This window comes from Lissotriton helveticus, chromosome 4_1 (genome assembly GCF_964261635.1).
Source record: "Lissotriton helveticus chromosome 4_1, aLisHel1.1, whole genome shotgun sequence".
In the NCBI taxonomy this organism is placed as follows: domain Eukaryota; kingdom Metazoa; phylum Chordata; class Amphibia; order Caudata; family Salamandridae; genus Lissotriton; species Lissotriton helveticus.
The window spans coordinates 1847302793-1847327534 of record NC_136063.1 but is presented as its reverse complement, the minus strand read 5'-3'; the positions used below and the strand labels follow the sequence as shown (position 1 = coordinate 1847327534).

At 42.0% G+C, this 24742-nt stretch overlaps 1 protein-coding gene across 2 annotated transcripts in view; it reads left to right on the top strand.

Moving 5' to 3' along the window:
* The window catches only part of LOC144829389 (transmembrane protein 182-like), a 290025-nt gene that overhangs the window by 139245 nt on the left and 126038 nt on the right, over positions 1-24742 (top strand). For both annotated transcript variants that reach the window (XM_078688501.1, XM_078688500.1), the window contains exon 3: positions 13589-13687. In XM_078688501.1, the coding sequence (XP_078544627.1) occupies positions 13589-13687 (99 nt within the window). The remainder of the gene's footprint in view (positions 1-13588; positions 13688-24742) is intronic.

The window sequence follows — 24742 nt, the reverse complement described above, 5'->3', positions numbered from 1 at the left end:
CGTATCTTAATCTTAAGAACTATTTCATCTGTACAGATTTTTTGTGTCTCTCTAATAGGATTACAATACCAGATCCCCAAACATTTGACCCTGGTCCGACTCCAGGATAAACAGGTTCTACAAATGGCTCTGTTTTGCAATATTTATTCAAATGTATAACCACTGATTTATTAACATTAAGGGCCCGATTATGAATATGTGGGTCCATGGACTGCCAGACTCGTGGAGGGTGCGGCCGTAGGGGTCTCCCGACCACACTATTATGACTAGAGTGGTCGGACTGTGACAGCCCTACTGCAGAAGCCAGAAAACACCATTTCCTGGTGGTGTTGCTGCAGTCAGGAGGCCACAATATGTTTGTCGTGACCGCACCTGTCCAGCCAAGCATATTACGAGTTTCCTCTCTGACAGCGGTGTTATGGAGGTTCCTTCTCCTTGAACACCGAGGTGAAGAGAAAAAAATGGGGACCCCGCAGGGGCCCCTGTGCTACCTCCGCACGTGGATGCACACAGGGGGCACAACATGTACCTTACTGTGTGCATGCACCCTCAGTTCCTGCACGGCATGGACTTTATAGTCCATGCCGTGCAGTAACTGTTTTTGGCATTCCGATTGCAGTGCCCATTTTCAGAAACACAGACATGGGAATGCCAAAAAGCAGCCCGCCAGACAGGAGGAAACCCATAATCTTGCAGGCGGCCTGACCATGGCTTTGGCGGTGCGGCCAGGGGGCCGACTTGGCGATGCACTGCCAAAGTCGTAATAGGGCCCTGAGTTTCTATCCCAAAGATTCTGAATATGCCTGTAATTCATTTAAGAAGTCTGATATGTAACGTTCTGGTTTAGATACAGATAAAAGAATGTCATCAGCATAAGCCAATAATCTAATGTGTTAAGGTAAATTAACTTTATTGCATGATTAAAAAAAACCTTTGCAAGTTACAGAGTTTTAAGAAAAATATATCAAAAAATGCGTGTAAAAGAGAGTATAAGATCATATGCATTATGTAGATTGTTAAAATATATAAAAATATACTTATAAAAAGAAAGAGCTAAAGTTCATGTGCGTTATACAGTAAGGTGGCAGTTGGAACTAGGCTAGTAATTATGCTGGTGTAAGTTCGCATACTTGGGTCTCCTTACAAAGTTTTTTTTCTGCTTGTTCCAAAAACCTTACTAGGGCACAGTTTAATTTAGTGTTCCGAGGGTCGAAGCAAGCCAAAACTGCTGCTCTGCACGATCTAATCATGTTTGTGTTCCAGAGTTTCCTCAGGAGGGACCGTCTTTCGTTCAGCAGGTTTGGACAGAGACAAAGAATGTGTACTATGTCTTCTTTGTGGTTCCCGCAAAGTCTGCAATGTTCCTGACCATGGGCTCTTTTCCATTTTGGCAAATGGACCAACAGGTTGATGACTCCCATTCTCAGCTTTAAAAAACGTAATTTTGTTCGTGCAGTGAATGTTTGAGTTAGGTACTCCTGTGGGGTCAACTGGACATAGGATTGCAAGGACATCCATACGTGCCTTCTTTTTGCTAGCCGAGCCTTGTCTTTCACTGAAGAAAGCTTTTTTGTGCTTATTTTCGCTATGCGTTTGAATTCATTATGGCTTACTTGCATGCCCCAAAGGTCTTTCAGGCCTAGAGTTCTTAATCCTCTTTCCCAATATTCATGCCCTGCTCGCCATAGATTCATTTGAAGGCAAGACCATAGATGTTGCGCTAAGCTGCCTACCTTCGATGACCTCAATTTATGACAGCACGTTAGAAAACTCATGGCTCTGGCAAGTGATTGGTGGCAGATTCCCAGTTCCAACCTGATTTGGGCCGGTGATGTTTGAGTTGGTAGCTTGAACACTGTTCTATACATTTTAGTAATAATTTTGTCCAGTTGGCTGCTGTCCAAGCCTTTCAATCTAATGTGTTGATCCTTAACTCTAAGGCCTAAAAAAGTCTCTACTTATCTAAGCTGAAGAAGAAATGGATCTAAAGCTAGAAAAAAAAGTAAGGGAGACAAGGGATTACCCTAAATAATAAATAATGGGATTGAATACCATTAGCTATCACACATGATTTAGGAGAGGAGTATAAAAGACAAATAAGTTCTGAGAAGGTGGGACCAAAACAATGCCACTTCAATGCTTCCATTAGAAACTGCTAATTTATTGTATGAGAGGTCTTCTCCACATCGAGAGTGAGTACCACAACATTGTCTACCACTGTAGAGACATTATTAAAAATGTATAAAAAGGTGTGAGATTTATCTGCTATGTTCCTTTTATTAACAAAACCAGATTGTTTGAAACCAATTAATTATGTCTCAGAGCTAGGGTTTAAGCAAATATTTTGCAATCAGTGTCGATAAGACAGACAAGTCTATGGGGCCGATTCACAGAACTAATCTGAGACAAGATCCTAAGCTTACTACTTTTGGTATTCACAGAATGCACTTACGACTCCTAACTTTATGTCCGGTCTCAGGTTGGAATTTCCACACCCGGACCGTACTCTTTGCAGCCGGACCGTACTCTCCGGCTAGGGCCGTACTCTCCGGCTTAAGCCATAATCTCCAGCTGGGGCCGAATACAGTGTCATCAATGGGCCGGATTGCAATTTTTACAAAAAGGAACATTAGGAATGTGTGATAAATGGTGTAGGAGGTCATGAAAAACAGTTTGGGGAGGGAAAAGGGAACAGCCAGACACTACATCATTACCCAGAAAAGTTTTCTCCTTTGCATCATGGTACTTGCAGTGCACAATTTGTGCTCCCCTAAGTGTTGACTACACAGTATGAGTGTATGGGTACAGCCTGAGTGAATGGATGAGTGCATGAATAGTGCCTGAGTGGAAGGTTTGGTGGAAGGATAATGTCTGGGTCATTTGATGAGTGCAAGTATGAGTACACGAGTAATGCTTGGGTCATTGGATGAGTGCATGGGTAGTGCCTGATTGAATGGATGAGTACATGGGTATAGCCTAAGTGAATGATAGAGTGCAAGAGTAGTGCCTGTCTGATTCCATGAGTGCATGGGTATATCTTAGTGATTGGATGAGTGTATGCGTAATGCCTGACTGGAAGAATGGGTGCAAAGTTAATGCATGGGTTATTGGATTAGTGCATGGTTAGCGCCTCAGTAAATGGTTTAGTGGAAGAATAATGGCTAAGTGATTGTATAAGTACATGGGCAGTACCTGGGTGATTGCATAAGTGCAAGGGTACTGTCGGAGTGATTGAATGAGTGCATAGGTAGTCCCTGAGTGACATTATTAGTGCATGGCTAATGTCTCGTTGCTTAGATGAGTACATGGGTAGTGCCCGAGTAGAAGGATGACTGCAACAGAAATGCCTGGGTCATTGGATGAGTGCATGGGTAGTGTTTCACTGAATGAATGAGTGTAGAAGTAGTATTGGAGGTGAATGAATGAGTTCATCCTACGACCTCTGTCTCAGGATCACTCCGTCCCCAGCAGCTCCGCTCCACCGGCTCCGTCATTGAGACTCCAGCCCCTCCTGTGAGGTGTTCCATCCTGCTGCAGGTTTCCTCTGTGCATGCCCCTCCCTGCCGGTCTGTGCGCCTCAAGTCAGCTGTTCCCATTTCACGCTACTGCCACTGTATTATTGCATTGTCACTGTATGGTTCTTGCTTGAATTATATAGTACTGCCTTATTGTTCTTTCTTTTTTGCTGTAATTGTTCTATTTATTTTCTGTTTACTTGTCCCTTGACTCCCTGCTCGCTCCACCTCTCCCCTCCTTCCCGCCGCTGCTGCCTCTGTGGCTCATCCCCTGTCCACGGCCATTTTCCTGCCTCCCAGCTGCTCATCCGGCCCCTACCCTGCTGAATGGCGGCCGCTGCGCGGTCACGCCGCTGGCGTGCCGAAGGGACCCTGCATCTCGTCCCACACAGTGATACAACACAGCCGCCCTGCACTCATTCAACCCCGGAAGACTCAACAACTGCCAGCAGGCCAATCCCAACATGACCCACAGACAATTCTCCTGCCTCCACTGCTGCCAGACCTTTACCACCACCAGCCTGACCACCAACACCGCAGGAACCAACACCGACGACACCCTAAGATGCATCCTCCTCAACGTGCTCTCCGTACACAAACACGCCATGGAGATCTGGAATCTGCTCTACTCCCTAGCGCCCGACATCTCGTTCTTCATGGAGCAACATCACCTCGGTCCCTGGCATCAACACCGCCATCCTGGATGGATACAAGATCCAGAGGAAGGACCCTCCCAACCAACAGGGAGGGGACTTCGACATCACCCACAAGAACACCCTCCGGCTCACCACCTCCAGTGAAACCTTCCCCTCTGCCGAACACCTGCAGTTCCAGTTCCAGACCACCCCCAACTCCACGCTCTGGGGAACCCTCATCTACAAACCCCCGGCCCCTGGGCTCCCTTCGCCTCCACCGTCACCGACCTCATCGCACCCCACACCATCGACACAATGAACTACATACTCATCGGAGACCTGAACTTCCACCTCAACAACTCCAGTGACCCCAACTCAACCACTCTTTGTGACAACCTCACCAACATCGGACTCAAACAACTCGCATCCACACCGACCCACAGGGCAGGACACACCCTTGACCCCATCTTCGCAGCAGGCAACAGCGTCCATTTCAGCCACACCACACAAATCCCATAGACTGAACACTGCTGCATACATTTCACCGTTGATAAACCCAGGGCACGCAAACCAGCCCTATGCCCTCCATAAAGAAACTGGAGCAAGGTCACCAACGACCAACTCAACTTCACCCTCACCCAGAACAACCACACCTCGGCACCCAACACCAACATTGCAGCCAGAGAACTCCACACCTGGATCTCCAAATGCACAGAAGAGCTCGCCCCGCTATGCAACCCCAACCAACAGTGCCCCAGGAAAGCTGCCTGGTTCACCACCAACCTCCAAGAAGCCAGACGCACCTGCAGAAACCTGGAAAATAAAAGTGCTAAAGGGATCACTGTGTGTTCGATGGTGGAAATTGTTTTGTCTAAAGAAGACCTCTTTTCTCCATTTTTTTGGGCAGCAGTGTTAGTTTCAAGCACAAAGACTTTAACATTTCTGATCTCTTGCATAATATTTTCCATTGTTAATGGTAGTGGAGATTTAGGTGCAGTCCACATCTATTTTTGCTTTTTTAACGGAAGTGGAAATATTATACTTTTTTGAGAATGCTCATAAGGTGTGAGAAGAGGCAACACACACACGAAGAGCCACCACTACACTACATGTTGTCCAAAGGAAAGATGTTATCAAATTCTTTCAGATAGTTTTTGTTATTGGTAGAGTTTTCAAGAATATAAGAAAGATGAGTAATGTTGGTGGTTTTCCTCTCTCAGTGCGTTCTGTTCATATAATCTCAGAGAAGAGCAACAGACAAGTCAGACAAATAACTGTGAACAAAACGAAGCAATGACACTCAACTGGACTAAATAGAATGCATCTTTGTAATAGCAGAATCAGATAAATCCGTAATGGCACCTGCCAAGGAGAGCAACAATACAAGTGAAAGACAACTATCAGCAGTATGGTAGAATAGCAGACGTTCTGTACTTCGCCGCACAATGTATCAGTACTTATGACAAGACGACTGCAGACATAGCTCAGAAGCGAAATAGATTTATGAAATCCATTACACTAATTATCAGCGCACACCAAACGGTATAAGAAGGAATTATATTTCAACAATATCAGATATATTATCACATTTACCCCATATGAGCAGGGAAATGGGAAGTGAAGCTCAGGATATAAAGAAAGCTTTATGTAAATATTATAGAGGACTAGAGCAATAGAAGACTAATATTTTGGCTCTGACTTCTCCTCTATAACCATGTTATGTTATGGCCTCTTCAGAATTAGCACACCACAGGTACCTCAGAAATTCAGGGATGACGAGTGCACTTGAAAATTGTCAAGAATCAATAAACATGCAGTATGGATAAAAACGGTTATTATGAGGAGACTCCTCTGTGATTCAAAAACACACTCACTGGTATGCAGCCCATCAACGCCCATTGGGCTAAAAGGTGGTTAGCCCCCCCCCCCCGTAGTGTGCTGTAGCCAGGGCTGGAGCTTCATGGGTGCTTGTCCTGGGAAAAAAACCTGGGCAGAGCACTGCTTGGGAAGCGGGCATCGAAGAAATTTTTTTTTCTTAAGAGATACACATTCAGCTTTTCATGCTACTGAAACGTGTCTTCAAGTGAAGGGTCGAGGTCAGCCGTGATTTATAATATGGTAGTTCATGACCCCCATGGTGGGAGCTCTGACTATGCAAGGCCCTGTACATTAGCATTCCTCTTTCATTTAGAGGAGAGACAATAATTGCTCATTAACACTTTAATGACCTAGGCATCATCTGCACTTGAAAGGATCTCTGCCCTGTTCCCAGCCTGGCTGTAACCTCAGGTCTACCAAGTAAAGAAGGCACAATTGACAAATTATACTCAGGACCTCTAGAATTGTGTGGCAGGAGAGGGCCAAATTATTCGGTAGGGTTGGCCAAATTATGAGCCAAAAAAATGCAAATTATGCGGCACAATGGGGCACATTTTCTGATAGTTTTACTTCACTATTTCGTCATTAATACACTTGTTTAAACTGTACACGGTCTGGGCATAGGTTGCACCTCATTCATACCAGATTAAGAGGCCTATTATGATTGCGGAATTTCCGCATCCTCCGGAGGATGTGGAAAAACCGCAGCGGACCCACCAAAGACCCACCGCCACATTAGGATGGCTGGTGGGTCCTGGTTTCCGTCCGCCGCTTTTCCGCCGCGGTTGGCTTACAACCGCGGCGGAAAAGCTCTAATATGGTGGCGGTGTCTCTCAGACACCGTCCGCCATATTAGGATTGCTGCCAAGATATGATTTTCCGCGGCGGGTTTACCGCCGTTGAAAAGCATACGGATCTTCACTGCAGGGGCCCGTTGCAGGCCCCCTAGGTGAAAGGGGGCTGGGGGGTGCACATGGGGGGTACCTATGTTACCCCCCCTGTATTTGTATGCAGAAAGCGTCAGGCACCGCGCGGTGCCTGCCACTTTCTACATACAAATGCAATGCGTGCATTTTTAACATTGCTGCGGGTGCAGCTTGAAGCTGCACCCGCCGCAATGTTAAAAATAGAGGATGTGACCGCCAGGGTGGCGGTCACATCCTAATAGCACAGGAGGGAACGCAGCAGCCCATGCGGACGTTCCCTCATCCTCGGTGATCGCGGACGGACTCAAGTCCGTCCGCGATCATAATCGGCCCCATACTCTTAAACAAAGCCATAAGCAACAGAAAGGTGACCCGTCAACCTTTACAAAGGGCCATCCATTGCATGGCAACACGTGTTGCTGTGTTTTTAGTAATTTTTGATCCATTAGAGCTAGAAACAATTTTAGTTTTTGGGTAAAATCTGCAGATTATGCAGCAGATGATGAATTATGTGGAAAATGCAGTAGATCCATAATTATGTAAACAACGCTGCAGCTGCACAATCGCATAATTCCAGTGGCCCTGATTATATTGAATGTAATTGCATTTACATAATGCTTATTACCCATGACAAGCGGAAGCACACCATTATAAATGCAAAATAGGGAGAACTGTTGTGCTCTTTTTTTAAGTGTCCATTAGGCAGTCCAGATTTTTTTACCAACAGCATCCTACATTCTCGAGGGAACGCTTGTATTTGTGCTTCTAAAAATTCCAAATGCTGGCTGAAAACTAAGAACGTACATATTGATATTGGAAAATGGTGGGTGATACCAGCCCTTCAGCCGCGGCCGGCAGTGGGAGTAAATGCAGGGCGGTGATGTGGGGAGGGGGAGGGGCAGGGTCGGGGGTGGTAATGTATGGATTACGGAGTTTTACAGGTAAGTACACATTTAAATGAATAAAACGAATTTCGTTGAGTACACTGCATCCCTAAATGCGATGCAGTGCGCGCACCGAAATTCGTTTTATTTATTTAAATGTTTACTTACCTGTAAAACTCTGTAATCCATACAGTACTACCCCCCACCCTAACCCTCCCCCTCCCCACGTCACCGCCCTGCATTTACTCCCACTGCCGGCCGTGGCTGCAGCCCTTAATAGTTTGCCTAAAGATTTTTAAAAGATGGCCCCGCAGACAGACTCTGAGTAAAACGTCCTTGCTGCCTGTGATGTCACACAGTTAGCCTAACAGTCTGTAAACAGGAAGCAAAGGTGAGCAGCCCATCACTGTGCTCCTCTACCTCTTGTTTGCTATGTAGCTCAGTTTCAGTACAGCGGGACACGTGCACCACTGTAGGGATGTACGTGGGACTGCTAGGTGCTAACTTCTCACAGTCCACCTCACAGAACACTGTTTATGCCTGTTGACCTGGGTGAACATTAAGTAGACTAGCAGAGTAGATCAGAATGGCACTGTGCATGAACAGCACCTGGCAATGTGCCCAACAAAGCTTTCTGCCACAGCAGCACTGTGTACCCAAACCACTTTGCCCTTGCATGTTTTAACTTTGAGGCCTTTTTACCATCTCTGCGAATGGAAGTTGGTGGTTGGAAAATATGGGGAAAAAGGGTAGCCAGTTCCAACCTAAAGACACAGACACATTTTAAAGGCTCATTTGAAATGCATCTTGGCTGCGCAACTTCTCGACCTTGCTGTCCCTCAACCTGACCCACTGTTGCAGTCAGCAGTTGCCCATTCTGTCTTCTACTCTACTATGCGATCTTCAAACTCGCAACTGCAGTCCTGTGTGTTAAAGCACCTTTCTTCTGAGACAAAGTCCAGGTGCCTCACCACTTTTTAATGCCTGCCTGAAGAAGTGATTTTTAAAGCTCAAGCTTCATGGCAGAGACAGGTTCGCGTTTTACATAGGCGAGGGACCCACTGATGTAGAGTGGTGATGACATCTGTGTAAATACAGTAATCTGCCCCATTTTACACCCCAGTATCAAAGCAATGAAGAAGCTTGAGAATACCAAATTTGGTTTTGAGAATTAAACATTCTCTGGCTGTATTTATTTTCCAAAGACACAGAAGTATCATTTATTGATATTGACACACGTCAAAATATTTATATCATGTAGTGAACATCCATATCAATACAATGCTAGACAAAATAATTCTGGTCTGAAATTTCTCAAAATCATGGTTATCCACCTGGCTGGCCCATCAAGCCCTATCCCCATGAAAATGTGATTTACCCCCCCCCACCCCCATAGTTTTCGAATAGGGCCCCTACTTTGTACTTGTCAATGGAAACTCAGCCACTCCCTCATACCAGGGGAGCCTCCTTTGGCCAACCAGTAGGTTAGACCCTGAACAATACCAGGACAACCCAAACTGGACCCTCCTGGCACCCTCTGGAAGATGGACCTGGGTAAGTCAGCCATGGACCTGGGTAAGTCAGCCATGTCCTGGTCCAGGGGATATAGTAGCATCTCCCAAATCACTGCATGGTCCTGTTAAAGAAGTACTCATGGACAGCCAAAATATAGTTGCTGTAGCACCCAAACCCCTGCCTCTTGCTGCTTCACTACCCCTCCATCAGGTTAGAAATCCCCCAAAACGAAGTGGGGAGACTGACCAAGTTAGTCACGGCGCAAGTGACATTATGGTGCATAACATCACAGCGCGTGACATCATGGTGTGTGACATCACAGGAAGTGACATCACAGGAAGTAACCTTTATGACCCCTTGACCTCACATGAAGTGACATCACAAGAAGTGACATCAGATCGAAACACCGAGCACATTTCTTTAGCAGGTCTATTATGAGTACTTTTGAGTGCATTACAAAATTGAATAAATTAAATTTTCCGTCGGGGTTGTGCCAAAAAAGTGATGCAAACCCAATGCAAAATCTGGATCACAACTTATACATTTATCTTTTTGAAACACTGATACAAAGCAAAGAAATTGGCAACAAAGAGAAATGTGGAAGTAAATCTGTTCTGCTTACTTGGTTGCAAAATATGCATTTTAAAATATCGTCCGCGGTTATGGCACCTACTGCAGAGATCTTTGTGTTAGAGGTGGGTGAGCCACTGGAAGTACAAACCAGGCTCAAGCCTAAACTTGGCTCTAGCTTCGCTTGAAGTCCTGTTGGAACCTCAAGCCCATAACGAGCCGAACTTCCATGGGCTTCTGCTTGCCACATCTACTCAATCATTCTACCCAGGTTGTGAGTTGTGGCAACAGCTGCCAACTTAGGGGCTGAGAAACCAGATTCTAGTCTCCGCATTGCTCTACATCAAGTGTGTCTAGGCCTACCACTTGATCTCTATCTGCCTATAAATAAAGAATAGGACCTTGTATAATGCAAATGGTCCTCACATAAAGCGATGCAATAGAGCAGGGTCGGGTTTGCACTATATAAAAGCTACAGAAAAATGTGCTAAGAGGTAAAAACCAAGTGTGGCCATTTGGGAAGACAAATATGAACCCATCTACTGGTTGATTTGTACAAAGTCAAACCAGAAAACTTGGCTAAATCGCAGCTTTCCTGCTTAAATTGTGTGATCATAGGCAGATTTGTTATTTCATCAAAACTTCCTTTTCTTCATTATAGGGTATGAAAGCCCTTTCAAATATGTGACTCCAGATTACCAGCTGTACAAAAACCTATTGTATTTTATTTGTTAACCAAAATGTTGCTCTAAAATAATCAGGGTCACATACAGGGTTTATATTAACTTTTAGGAAGTGCTTCTAGTGCAGTGCCCTAGTGTGCTGTATTAACGGCAAACCTACCACATGTTAAAAAGATACACTTTTTTAATTTTTAAGAGACTGTATCATATTTTAAGTGATGTTTATTGTGAGATTTACATAGTAAATATTTGCAGGGCTCAGCTCATGCACTTACTCTATGAGCCGAGCCAAACTCTTGGCCCAGCTCTCCCTGTTACATTGTGGGCTTGCCCACCTCTACTTTATATGCCTAGTAAATCTCAGGGAATAATAATAACATAAAGATAACTCCAGAGGTTATCGCATTTGCTGGTGAGATCCGTATTTTGTCTAGTCCCAGTTTTGAATCAAAGTAGCATAGTGAGCTAATGTGTCTCCTGTAAAGTGCATCATGTAAGAGCATTGAACAGTAGGTTTGCGCCGAGATGTCTCTGTTGTGCTGGCATTGTCTTAGCAGTGATTTGCTGATGGAATGAGTCCTTGGTGGAGTGGAGACTGGTAAGCACTACTGATTTATGTGTCAATACACATATATGTTGTGCTTACTTCTAAAATATACGTAGGTAATGTGTTATGCCCCTTTTCTTACATTTTGCATAGCACACAAACAACACACACACCATTGAATGTACACCTACAGGCCCTACAAGCACAACACTCGCAACCACCACAATCTTTTTTTTTTTAAGCTTCATTGCAGGTATGTTCATTTTACCTTGATAAAGTGTAAAATGTTCACTAATGCATTACACATAAACACATGCATGCAAGAGCAATGTAAAACATATGAGACTAAAGCAATTGTCAACACACTTTTCATCGTAAGAAAAGTATAAAAGAAGCCTTCCCTAGATGCTGGCGAAAACGAAGTTGATTAGCATCATGGTCATGTAGTAACAGCAAATGGAGGACCTGCACAATGGGGTCAAAATGGAAACGGAAGTGGGAAGAAGAAAAAAGGCATATTTCAATCTCATTTCCATCGATTCCACCAACTCAAATTAGCAGGTATCCCTGCCACAGTTTCCTTGATGGAAAGGTACATCGTGATTGGCCCGGCGGTAATCTTGGCTGAACTCCTGCAAACAGCTGCTTCTGCGTACGATGCCATTGACGTGGGTCAAAATTCCTACAGGAGCCAGTGGAACTCGGGTGATCTTTCGTCCATGGACCCACTAACATCTAAATAGAGCGGGCGGACTGCCAAGTAGGCGGGCCGTGAAGCAGTCGAAAAAGTGACGGCAGGACCAGATCCGCCAAGATCTAAATCAGGCCAATAATCTGTTATAATCGTGTAATTTTGTGTACCTGGATAGTTCAAAGATTAAAACCCTCACTTGATGTATTCAGTCTTACTCCCCAAAATGCACACTGCTCCTGTACTCACCAGCTAAGAAGTCTGTGATATATAAATATAAACACATAAGGTGTTTGTAAAGTGCATGTTCACCCAAGGGTATTTTGGGACTAAATAACAGATGGTTATTGTTATCTAACTCAATGGTACTCATTTTATCGACCTCAAAGGATAAAAGGCAGGCTGGGATTCAAACCTGTGATTGTCAGGTCAAACATAGACCCCTTCAGGGGACGCATTAGTCCACTAAGCCACCATACCCAGCTGCACACAAAACATACATGTTTTACATTGCTTAGTTATTCTGCTTATTCCACTATCAATGGCCATACCTTTCGAGACATTTCTAAACCCTCTCATTTTATGATGTTCCGATAGAAGCCCCATATAATTTTCTTTATCTCCGTACACGTTCCACACCTTTAAAACAGTTCCTAAAAGTTTACTTCTCGATGTCTGTGGGAGCATTTTCTTGTTTATTAGGAGATCCGCCAAACACATGTTCTCGTTTCATGGAAAATGTTGTTTGTTATGTGCCTTTCGTTGCTTTTAGTATGTAAAGAGACCTTTCAATAAGGCTTCAGTGCTTTCTTTTCTATTTGTTAGATATGCACTCAAGCACAAGACTCTATGTACCAGACATCTTGCTCACAAGTGATGCTGGCAGGTCTGATGGAACTCTCGAAGCTCCAGCATTGCTTAGTTTCTGAGTGGAAATTTTTGGCAAAATCAGTAGATCTGGTATTAATTCTGCTAAAGCATGAAAATACAGACATGCATCAGCCACTGTTATATGGAAAAATGTGCATGGGGTGGATTAGATTAATTGTGTCACTGTCTGTGCGCTTTGGAAGTTTACTATGGACTCATTGTTCTCAGTGTTTTTTATATGTTTCATTTTTTGCGAATGTGCATATTGGTTTGCTTTGGGAGCTGACAGATGATATGGAGCAAAAACGGATTTTCTCAGAATTGAGTGTCTTTGATTTACAGTGAATTCCAACTCTGAGTTTCCACTAGGCTACTATACAGAGGTTTGCATGAATGAAGAGTCCCAGGAGCACAAAAAGGCCTGCGGGCCTGGTTTTGACAGTCTGTGAAGGCGAAATGTCTATTGAATGTGGAGAACACAGTCATGGAACAACGCCTTTTATATAGCACTTGAATGCCATTCTCAACACCCCCAGCACTACGACCTTCCCTGTGTATACCTGCAACCAAATTGCTTTTTTGGTTAATTATTGAGTGAGAATTTCTAAATTTGTGCTGGTAGCATCCACCTTTTGCGGTGTGTGGAATATACATTATTTCATAATTTCTTAATGAAAAGACATTTGCATACAATGTTCCTTTGTAGCTGTGGCATCCATTCATTTAGTTTATGGGAGCAGGTAAATAATGTCGTACGGGTGATATAGTACACCTGTTTTCATTGTTTGAATTGTTTTAGTTTTGTGGCTCACACAGTTGTAGACATGTTTTACTTGCAGTGAAGTAAATCTAACTTGTGATTTATGTTTTACAGCCAACCAAGCACACCCCAAGCACTGCATACAGGGCTACCTTTTTCCTATGCCAATAGCCTCTGGACCAGTCCCTCATCCTTCATACGACGCAACAGCAGGTGGGTTCCTAAAGAAAACCCTATTCATTTTATGCTTAATAAGCTTAATTAGCAACAAGATTGCAAAGAATAAAATACAATCATTACATGTGAAATACCAATTGGTGAGGCTAATAACAATTTACATTTTAGATTTTACCTTTTATCGGGCAGAGTATCAGCTGTTTTGGGGGTCATCTGATCAGCGAATCTCGAAAAAAGAGTAAATTCACTTTTGTTCAGGCTCTGTTTTAGACATCTAATCAGTCACAATCAAGTCCAGGCTGTAAGAAAAAGTTACCAGTTCTGGTGGGCAGTCAGAAAGGATAAAAGATATTTCTAGGTGTTAATTGTTCTTGTTTTTATTTTTCTGAAAACATAAACACTTTAGGGATACTTAAAGTGACTTATCCTATGATAGACAATAAATAGCGAGACTCAATGCACATTTGGAAGATTCAAGGCAGCGCTCACCAACCTAATGAACCATAGACAGCGTACGCAATTGCTCCATCTTTAATTTGTTAATCAGATGGGGTATAAAAATGACCTACGTAAGACCGTAAATCACTTCAAATTTATCTCACAGCGCCAAACTGCTGTCATATAGGCATTTATCTGCTCACATAAAAAACAAAATGATGAAGGAATACATTGTGTTAATCCGAGACACTGACAATCGCTCAGCCCATATTCCAGTCTCTCATTTTTCACCTGCTATGCCACGCTAGATAGAGACCTGGCAAATGCAAATCAATTCTGTTCCAGTAGGAACAGTCCAACCTGAACTATCACAAAAGGCCCCCTTCAGACAGAAAAACAAGCAACGCCAGACCAGTTTCAGCTTATTTGGAACTCATCAGTAAGGAATAACATAAGTCTTTTTTGCAAAGTGAGCATACATTTATATATACTGCAGCACACAAGGTGAAGGAAGGAATTATTGAACTCATCTCAGGCACTGGTGAATACTCCAGCCACATTCAAGCATGTTTTTGCCCACTATGCCACTCTAGACTGAGAACTTCCACAAAGATCACCCATGCGGAAATCAGTCTTCATCCTGCTAAAAAAATAAACAGGTGAGCTCACATTACCATGCAAACTACTCCTGTCCCCTCTCCTCAAGCAAATCAAACATGACAGTCAGGCACACAGCTTTCAAGCCATACTATCTTCTTTAGATTCCTGAATCTATGTAGTCTATGCCTTTAAAAAAACTTTGACTAGGTCTGCAACAGGAGTGACGTTTCGAGGGCAGTTTGAGGTAGAGCACAACTTCAAAATGTCCAGCTTTCTAAGAACTGTGATATAAAGAAAACACAGTCTTGCAGTGCTGCAATTTTTAAAGTAACACGAATCAGCATTTTACTTTTCATTCTTAAAGATTTTTTGATAGATTCTGAATTGATAGCAATACCTTGTGGCAGCTCACATTCTTAGCTTTCCATTAGCTGTGATACCTGAAATAATGAAGTCTCCATGAATGTATGGAAGGTGCCGGCAGATTGATTCAATTTCTCAGCACTGGTATTTTCTCTGACAGTAGACCACTTATGCGTAAATACCTAAGAAGCCAAATCCTGCTTGCAGATATTTCCCTTCTACCTGCTCAAGTAATTGCACCTCCTTCTCCTTAGACACATGACACAAACAGTTCCATCCTTTTGTTGCTTGCCTTTTGAAGTATTCATAATGGAATACTTCCGAAAACGCAAGATTTTGTACAGTTGTGCGTGCCACTCGTTTCTATTGATTTAAATTGTAACTTCATTCTTATCCGGACATAAGCATTGCTCCCAAAGCGAAATATGACACTTTGTAAAAAAAGATTCCAATGTTTGGGTTGCATCTTGTTACATGCCGTCAATTACAATAATAGAACAGTACATAAAAGTATAGCACTTCAGACATCTGATACCCTTATCTCACAACTAGTAGTATGATGATGCCCTAGAGACATGATCATGGCTTTAACTGGCCTGAAGACAGTCCTGCAGATCATATGAAGCGACTGAATAGGGAGCAGATCTTTCCAAAGAAAGAGTCTAGGCACATGAACTATAAGTGTCCTGGAAAACTATAGAAACGTGGTAGAACCATCATCTTAATGATAATACTTTTCCCTATCAGCACTCGGAGTAAATGATGCCATCTCTTCCAAACTATTATAATCTTGTTAGGGCTCTCCTCAAAATGTTTTTAAGTAGCCTTCCAGTGTTATTGAATAGCCTAGCCCTAACAGAGTTTACTAATTGACAGCACTGAATTAACACACAGTACTTTGTTTGGTGCCCAGCTCATAAGAGGCCTGGTTTTCCTCCACCCTTAATTATCAGATCTCAGATGTAGGTAATTCCTGAGGTGGGAAAATGCCAGTCCATTTTCCAGGCCACTAGCAGAGAGGGCCATATTGTTGCTGGAAACCATACAAATTTAAGCTAGTTGAAACTTAGCTGCTGCTGACGCCGCCACCGCCACCGCCGCCAGAGTCACTGTTGCAATCCCGGTGTTGAGGGACTACGGGGGACGAACGGACTACTCCTCCCAGCAGCCCCTGTGGCATGCACGCCACAATAGAGCGCCAGGAGGCGTTTAAAGCACCTACAGGGCTCTTGCGGCGCGGGACACTCGTGGGTGGGCCCCTGGCAAAGCCTGGGACAAGGGCGGGCCCATCTGGCCCTTCAGGGGCCGGAAGAGGCCGAGCTGGGTCTACCCCACTGATATTGACCATCAGGTATTCATCCTATTGTTCCATCTACCGAGCCACAAGGTAACTTGAAGCTGTTTGTCAGTTACTGCTTTTCATTGCACTGTTCTGCGGGTCTGTAATTGGGCCACCTGGTAATTATTGACGCAAGATGAGCACACCAAGAGGAGTAGCCGGGACTCTAGATGCATTCATTGTGAGGGCTGAGTGTTGTGTTGCTTAATTATAATTACTGTTCCTTTAATCCTTCACATTCTACTCATGTCACTTCTGAATGTGGAATGTTACATATGTCATGTATTTGCATTGCTGTGTAAGAGTCAGTTATTCTTGGATACTGAACTTGCTGGATTACTTCCCATATGCTCTTCGTTTGATTAAAGCATTATTATAATATACTTGGATTTCCTCTTCATTTCACTGGCGACGGGATTCGAAGAGCAGAACCTACGTGGAATACCTCATTTAAATCAATTTCATTGATTTTCTTCATCTTTGTTGGAAGGACTTTAAGAAGAACTTAAAAGAAACCTTTGGACTTCTATCTACTTTGAAGAACATTCCTGATAAGTATTATCACTTTTTTTCAGATCATCTCTGCGTGTTGAGCATAATTAATTATTATTAAATTGAGGCGAAAAGCAAATGGTGCTTTAAACAACTAATTGGCATTAACTTCATCGTTCCCTTCGCAATTGACTATACACTATCGAACTGGGAATTGAAGAAAGAAGCGATTTACCGTTTAAATTGCCAAATAGCGTTGTTTGAAAGAACTGTTGTCTTTCAAGAAGCGTTGCCGTTACTTCAGCGCGTGTGACAACTCGCACCACAGCTCGCTCGAAGGCTCGCACCATTTCCAAAGGTAAACAACTCCTCTTCGTTCTATTCCTTCTTCTTCAGTGACGTTTACCCTACGCTGCGTGGACAAAAAACGTCGTCCCGCTTTGGATTCTGGGTCTCACGTCTGACGTCACACGTTGCAGCGGCCATATTGAAAAAACTTGAAGTCAGATCGCGGACTTCTCCGTTTCACGTTACAGACTTGTCACGAAGGAAATCAATCATCTTTTCTTGTCACGGCGGATTACCTTAACGGTGATTCGCACACCTTCTTGAATACATCGTAGAATTGATTACTTTCACGACGGATTACCTCACAGCGGATTTCTATTAACGGTGATTCGCACACTTTCATTGACACAGCGTGAAGAAGATTGCAACGGCGAGTTACCATTAACGGTGATTCGCACACCTTCTAATGACCTTATCGGAAATCAACAACGGTGACTCTCACACCTTTATCATTCCAGATATATTCATTACATTATAGGTGTATGAATTTTTAGCGATTTCTAATTAATAAGTTGTATAACACTGTTATAATATTAATTGTGATATTTGTGATATAGAAGTATTAGTCCAGCATTTTCTTACTTAATTTTCTTTTTAATTTATTGTAGCTTTAGGTTTTAATCCAGAATGACTCAACCCAACTACAATATTAGTCCTCCTCAAGCATTTTGGGTTTCGGGTAATGAACCACCACTTAAGTGGTTGGAATGGAAACCCTATTTTTGTAATTACATTGATGCATTAGATGAGGATGGAAAAATGTCTCATGCTCAGAAAAAGAGACTTCTTCTTCATTCCTTAGGTCCTGTTGGACTAAAAGTTTATGAAACTATGACTAAACCATCCTTTCCTGGTGATTTAAATGTTTATATGTTAGCACTTTTACATTTAGACACTTATTTTGCTCCTAAGGTGTGTATTGGCGTAACGAGGTATAAATTTTTCTCTAGGAAACAAACTAAAGAAGAAAATATTGATCATTTTTTAGCAGATCTGAAGAAATTGTCTTTGGATTGTAAATTTGGTGTTCTACAAGAAGAGTTAATTAGAGACCAAATCGTAATGCATTCATATAATACCTCCATACAGGATAGGTTATGGATAAATGGGGATTCTCCTCTTGATGATATTCTTGCCATTGCACGCAAGGCAGAAATGTCTGGCAGATGTGCCAATGTGATAAAAAATGATAATAGTGCAATGACTAACGAGGTAGTTTGCAAAGTCAATGCTACTGATAAAAAAAGGTTTAACTATAGTTCTAGGCAGTCTTTTAGTTCTAACAACAAGACTTCCTCAACTAAACATCCTCAGTCCTCCTCAAATTTTAAACTTAAGTGTTACAGATGCAACAGTTTAGACCATTTGGCTGACTTCAAAGGATGTCCTGGGTTGAAAGCCAAGTGTTCTAGTTGTGGTTTGAAAGGTCATTTAACGAAAGCATGCAATAGGAAAAAGAGAAGTAAAGTACATTTCGTAAATGACATTGATGAGGAAGAGAATTTTGAAAATGATATTGAGGATAATCTAGTGATGAATGTTCACGATAAGTTAGTTTTAAGAATAAGAGATGAAGATATGGTTAACAAACCTATTTGCACAATGAGTATTGGTGGTGTAGTTGTAAAAATTTATGCCGATTCGGGCTCACCTTACACCATTGTTAATGAAGAAATGTGGAAATCTTCATTTATCCAACATGTTGGAGAGAGATTATTACCATCAGATATCCATCCTGAAGGTTATTTGGGAGACCCTATCTCCATCTTGGGTTTCCGGTGGTTTGTTTTCAGGTTCAAGGACAGGGAGTGTAGAGGGAAACTATACATCTCGAAGAAAGGACCACCTGTTTTAGGGTGGTTCGACCAAAAACAACTCCACATCATCTTGGATCCTAATAGTAAAGAACAAGTCCTAGTAGTTGATGATTTTGAAGAAATTTCCAAAAGTTTTCAGTAAAACTTTAGGAAATTTAATTGGTTTTGAACATAAAATCATATTAAAGGATGATGCTTGTCCTAAGGTGCACAAGTGTAGGAATGTGCCTATTTTAGTGAGAGATGAGGTCAGTAAAGAATTGGACAAACTTGTGTCTACTAACATCATAGAACCTATTGAAGCGAGTGAATGGGTTTCGCCAATTGTCGTCGCAAGACGTAACAATGGCAAAATCAGGTTGTGTGTAGACCTAAGATATTTAAACAGCAATATTGTGGTTGACAAATTCCCACTTCCCAAGATCAATGAGATGGTCTCGAGTATTGGAAACGCTCAATGGTTCTCTACCATAGATCTGTCATCTGCATACCACCAGATTTCCCTTTGCCCTGATTCAATGAAGTTCACGTCCTTTGTGACACCTTTTGGTTGCTTCCGATATAAACGCATGCCGTTTGGCTTAGCCTCAGCGGCTGCTGTTTTTCAACGGCTTATGTACCAATTATTCAAGGAAGAAAAAGGTATCAGATTTTTTCAAGACGATATTCTGGTTTTCGGAGATGATGAAAATGAGCATTTATCAAAGTTACATAAAGTTTTGAATATCCTTGAAAGTAAAGGCCTCACTGTTGAACATTCCAAATGTAAATTTGCTCAGAAAAGTGTAACTTATCTAGGCCATATCATTGACGCTGAGGGAGTTAAACCCAAACCCTCTTTGGTTTCAGCAATCTCCGAGGCTCCTGTTCCTACAAGTAAAGATGACATCAAGTCATTCTTAGGAATGGCTGAGTTTTGCTCTAAATATGTTCCTAATTTTGCGAGTGTTTCTTACAATATTAGGCAACTTTTAAAAAAGGGTGTGAAGTTTGAATGGTCAGAGTCTTGTGATGAAGATTTCATGAATATTAAGAACGCTATTGCCCAGACCACTGCCTTGCACAGTTTTGATCCCTCTTTGGAAAATGTAATTACTACAGATGCAAGTAACAAAGGGTTGGGAGCTGTGTTGGTGCAGATTGATGAGAGGGGGAAGGAAAATATTATAGCCTATGCATCAAGATCTCTTTCTCCTTGTGAAGAAAAGTACCCTATTATAGAAAGAGAGGCTTTGGCTTGTGCCTGGGCTCTTGATCATTTTAAATCTTTTGTGTGGGGTAAAATGTGTTTGTTACGCAGTGACCATAAACCATTAGTAAAGATTTTGACTACTGAAGGGGTTATTAATGCTTCTGCTCGTTTAGCTAGGATTTCCATGAGATTACAGAATTTCATTTATAAGATTGTTTATGTTCCTGGCAAAAGCAATGTTCTTGCGGATTTTCTGTCAAGGATGCCTGTGATGTTGGAAGAGGTAGACAATAATGATTGGAACGAATTACAAATAGCATATGTCCATGATGAAGGCCTTTCAGCATTCAGCAGAGAAGAGTGGAATAATGAGTATATATCTGATGAATGTTTACAAAGGGTGATTTCCTACACAATTGAGGGTTGGCCAGATAAGAAAGATCTTTTGGATGATATTTTCAGACCTTTTTGGGAGGTCAGGTCTGAACTTTCTGTTTCCCAGGAGACTTTATTGAGGGGTGAGAAAATCGTTCCCCCTAGTGGTTTACGTGAGAGCATTATTGAACTTTGCCATGAAGGTCATCCTGGTATTGTGAGATCCAAATCCTTAGTAAAAAACTTATTCTGGTGGCCTGGTTGTGATTCTCAGATAGAAAAGATTGTTAGGGATTGCGTCATTTGTGCCTCTGCAGATAAAACCTTACGTACTTTCCGCCCTCCTATGTTGGAGTGTTCCCCCCCTGATTCATCTTGGGAATCTGTTGCTGTGGATATTATGGGTCCCATTCAAGATCAAGATGGTTCTCATCGTTACCTAATAGTCATCATAGATCTGTTTTCAAAATTGCCGGTTGTTAAGATAGTAGAGAGAGCAGATACTGATTCCGTTTTGAGTTTCTTGGATGAAACTTTTGTTACTGAAGGCATTCCTTCTTGCATTCTCACTGATAATGGCGTTCAGTTCTTGTCTGTTAAAGCGAAAAGATATTTTAGTAAACTTGGTATTAGGCATAGAACAACTTCTCTCTATAATCCAGGCGGAAATGGAGTTGTAGAACGCTTTAACAGGGTTTTGAAGAATACTATTCAACTTTCTAGTAGCAATAATTTGGATTGGCCAACTCAGGTTGGAAAAGTTGTTTGGAATTATCGTATTACTGTAAATGATTCTACTGGTATTTCTCCTTTTGTCCTAATGAAAGGTAGGAACCCACGTTCCAAAAGTATTCCTACTTGGCTATTCTCTGGAGAAATTGAACCCTACTCTAAGGATCTTGTTAAGGCACGATTGGTACAGGTACACGACAAAAGTAAAAAATATCATGATTGGAAGCATGGATCTAAAGAAGTTAGGATAAATATTGGTGATTGGGTTAGAATAAAAAAACCTTATAAGGTACAGAAAGGTGAATCTACCTTTTCTGAACCTTTTCAAATAATGGAAATTTTAAAGAATTCTGTTAAACTTAGCAATGGAAAAGTTTGGAACTTAGGTAGAGTTGCTAGATGTAATCCTTGTAATTCTTCTAGTCCTAACATTTTTTGGAAACCAGAAGATTTAGATGTTGAAAGTTCTGATGTCAATGACAATTCAATTGACAATCCCAGTGCGAATCCTGGTACGAGTTGTATGCCTGACTCAAATGTAAATTCAAATGTAAATATTTCTGGAAATGGTGATCTAGAGTCTTCTAACAACATCTCTGAAGATTCCGTTTTCACTCCTGAGGACAAGGTTCAACCTACTAGTGGAGATTCTTCTCTCCGCCATTCCTCAAGGAAGAGGGTGGTGCCTTTGTGGCTTAAAGACTATATCACTAATAATAGTTAACAATAGTTAGCACTTCACAACCATTAGTCGTAGTTCCTCCTAATTCCTTTTTTTTGTTTTTCTTTCCTTTTTAATTTTATTATTAGATAGGGGGATGTGTTGTGTTGCTTAATTATAATTACTGTTCCTTTAATCCTTCACATTCTACTCATGTCACTTCTGAATGTGGAATGTTACATATGTCATGTATTTGCATTGCTGTGTAAGAGTCAGTTATTCTTGGATACTGAACTTGCTGGATTACTTCCCATATGCTCTTCGTTTGATTAAAGCATTATCATAATATACTTGGATTTCCTCTTCATTTCACTGACTCACTCCTAACGGACAAAATTGAACTGACTGAGAGACAGCTGTCTCAGGACCGTGCCACGCTACCGTCCCATCTATCGCTAGGGGGTCCTATTTTGGCTAGTGCAACACACCCAAACTCAGAAAAAATATTGCCAGCGAAGACCGGTCCTGTTTCCCTTAATTCACCCCTGTTAATCTTGGACTCACCTAACACTCCTGTACCAGGTGTGTCCTGTATTGACACCAGGGGACAGGTTGCAAAGTCCCAAAGGAGTGTTAAATGAAATGTTCAGCCTAGAAAAAGGAAGAGAAACGCTGGCATTGCTAAGACTAAACCCAAAAATACAAAAGGTTGTCAATCTGCTACCAGTATAAACGACCATGTGCCTGTCACTACAAATTCTGTAGCTACCCAGACAGACATCACTTCAGAACGTTTGTGTAATGAGGTTAATACAGACACTGTTGGGGAAGACACACTTGTAGGGCCTGAAATGAAAGTTCTTGAAACTACGCTGGCTAACATCAAGGAGGTGATTGACACAAATTTTGATCTGCTTTGGGGGAAAATAAAGCGTTTGGACTCTGTTATGGACAATCTAAGTGGTAGAAAGGTGATCCATGTTGCCAATGAAGTTGGGGGGGAACCCTATATTATCTGTGACTAACAAATATGGGTCTGATTCACAATTGATGGGTACTGTCCCTCATTTTGATACTCCCCTTGCTAATCCTTCTGTATCTTGTTGCAACCCAAACAAACTCCCTGTGATGAACCCCACTCTTGAGCAGAGGGAAAGTCAAGATATGCTCTGAGTGCATAATGTAAATAATCCAAATTTGGCTCTAGGGACCGTTAATGATAACCAGCACGGCACCATTGCGGTTGACTCAAGCAGAGATATTATGGATTGTGTGCTCGTGCCAAAGCAACGTTGATGGAGATGATGGGGATGTCGACGTTTCGGTCTATGATGCTGCCGTCATGTAGACCATCATCAGGACCAAGAAATTCATTGCTGGTAAAAATACTCCCTGAAAATTCACACTTCAGACCTTCTTTTTTAAAATGAGAAGTGGCGAGCAAAGGAGCTGGGGAGTGGATCTGAATTACGATGTATGAAGGGACTTTGTAATGTGTACCGCTGATTGCGAGTCGTCTAAACTAGGACGCCAAGTGAAATTGAATTTCGAGTGGTTCAGCGTTTCTAGGTATAACAGCCAGAGACGGGTGTCTCCGGCTGTTAGACCGAAACGTCGACATCCCCATCATCTCCATCAACGTTGCTTTGGCACGAGCACACAACCATTGTTGATTAACTTTGCTGGTTGTTTGTCTTAATTGCTAGGAGTTGATGCTTAGTTTTGAACTGAAGTGTTTATGTTGTCTATACCTCTGTTCATAACTTCTTTGCTCAAATTCATTAGTTCATACGTCTCCCCATATGTCTATCGGCAAATTGCATTACCAAAATCTATAAAATCTCTTATAAATACATGTTTACATTTTCCGTGTATTGCGCTATTCAATTTGCTAAAATGTTATGGTTATATCATTGTAAACTTTTTTTACCATATGTTTCTTACTCTCCGCTTATTATTTAATTTGTTATGATGCTGTGCTTTTATGGGTACCAAGCTATCTGAATAAAGTTTATGAACTGAACTGCAGTTTTAAGCCAAGCTATTAAATATATTCCTTTCCCAACCATTTTTTTATTAGTGCCCCCTAGGAGACACAGATGAGTAAAATAACCATAGGGTCCTTTTTATCTACATCTGACTTGTCAAGGAAAATCACAACAGTTGGTTTGACTACATTTAACTTGAAACAATTCATGCTGAAAAAGGGCTGCAACATCCTCGTTATCAGACCATCCTTGCTCCATTAGGATCCCTTCTTACTTCTTTTCCCTAGCACATAGAGGTCCCTTCTCCAATTCCATACATGAGCCCCAGGATCACTCATCCAGATCTATCAGTAAGCAATTCACTTGTTATGTTAATGAGTACATAATATAACGCATACAACTCGCCCCCAAAGGCGCATCCCGTGCTGTGGCAGGAGTCAGATGAAAAATGCAACAGATCAAAATAACCACGTTCTGAGATGTTTTGAAGCCTGTGAGATCAGTGCATAATCAGATTTACAAGGGCAACCTGAAGAGTAGTTCAGTTTTTCATAGTAGTAGTAGTACTGACATAGCTTAATTGCAGAAGAATGAAAAAAAGAAGTACTGAGAGATCTTCATCAGGGGAATGTAAAAGCTGGTAGCTTCAGAAAGTGGGAGAGTGTGAATGGTGGATGTATATGTACATTTGCTGTGTTGGTAATCAGTCAGAATATCGAATTTGTAATATTGGCATGCCAAAATAT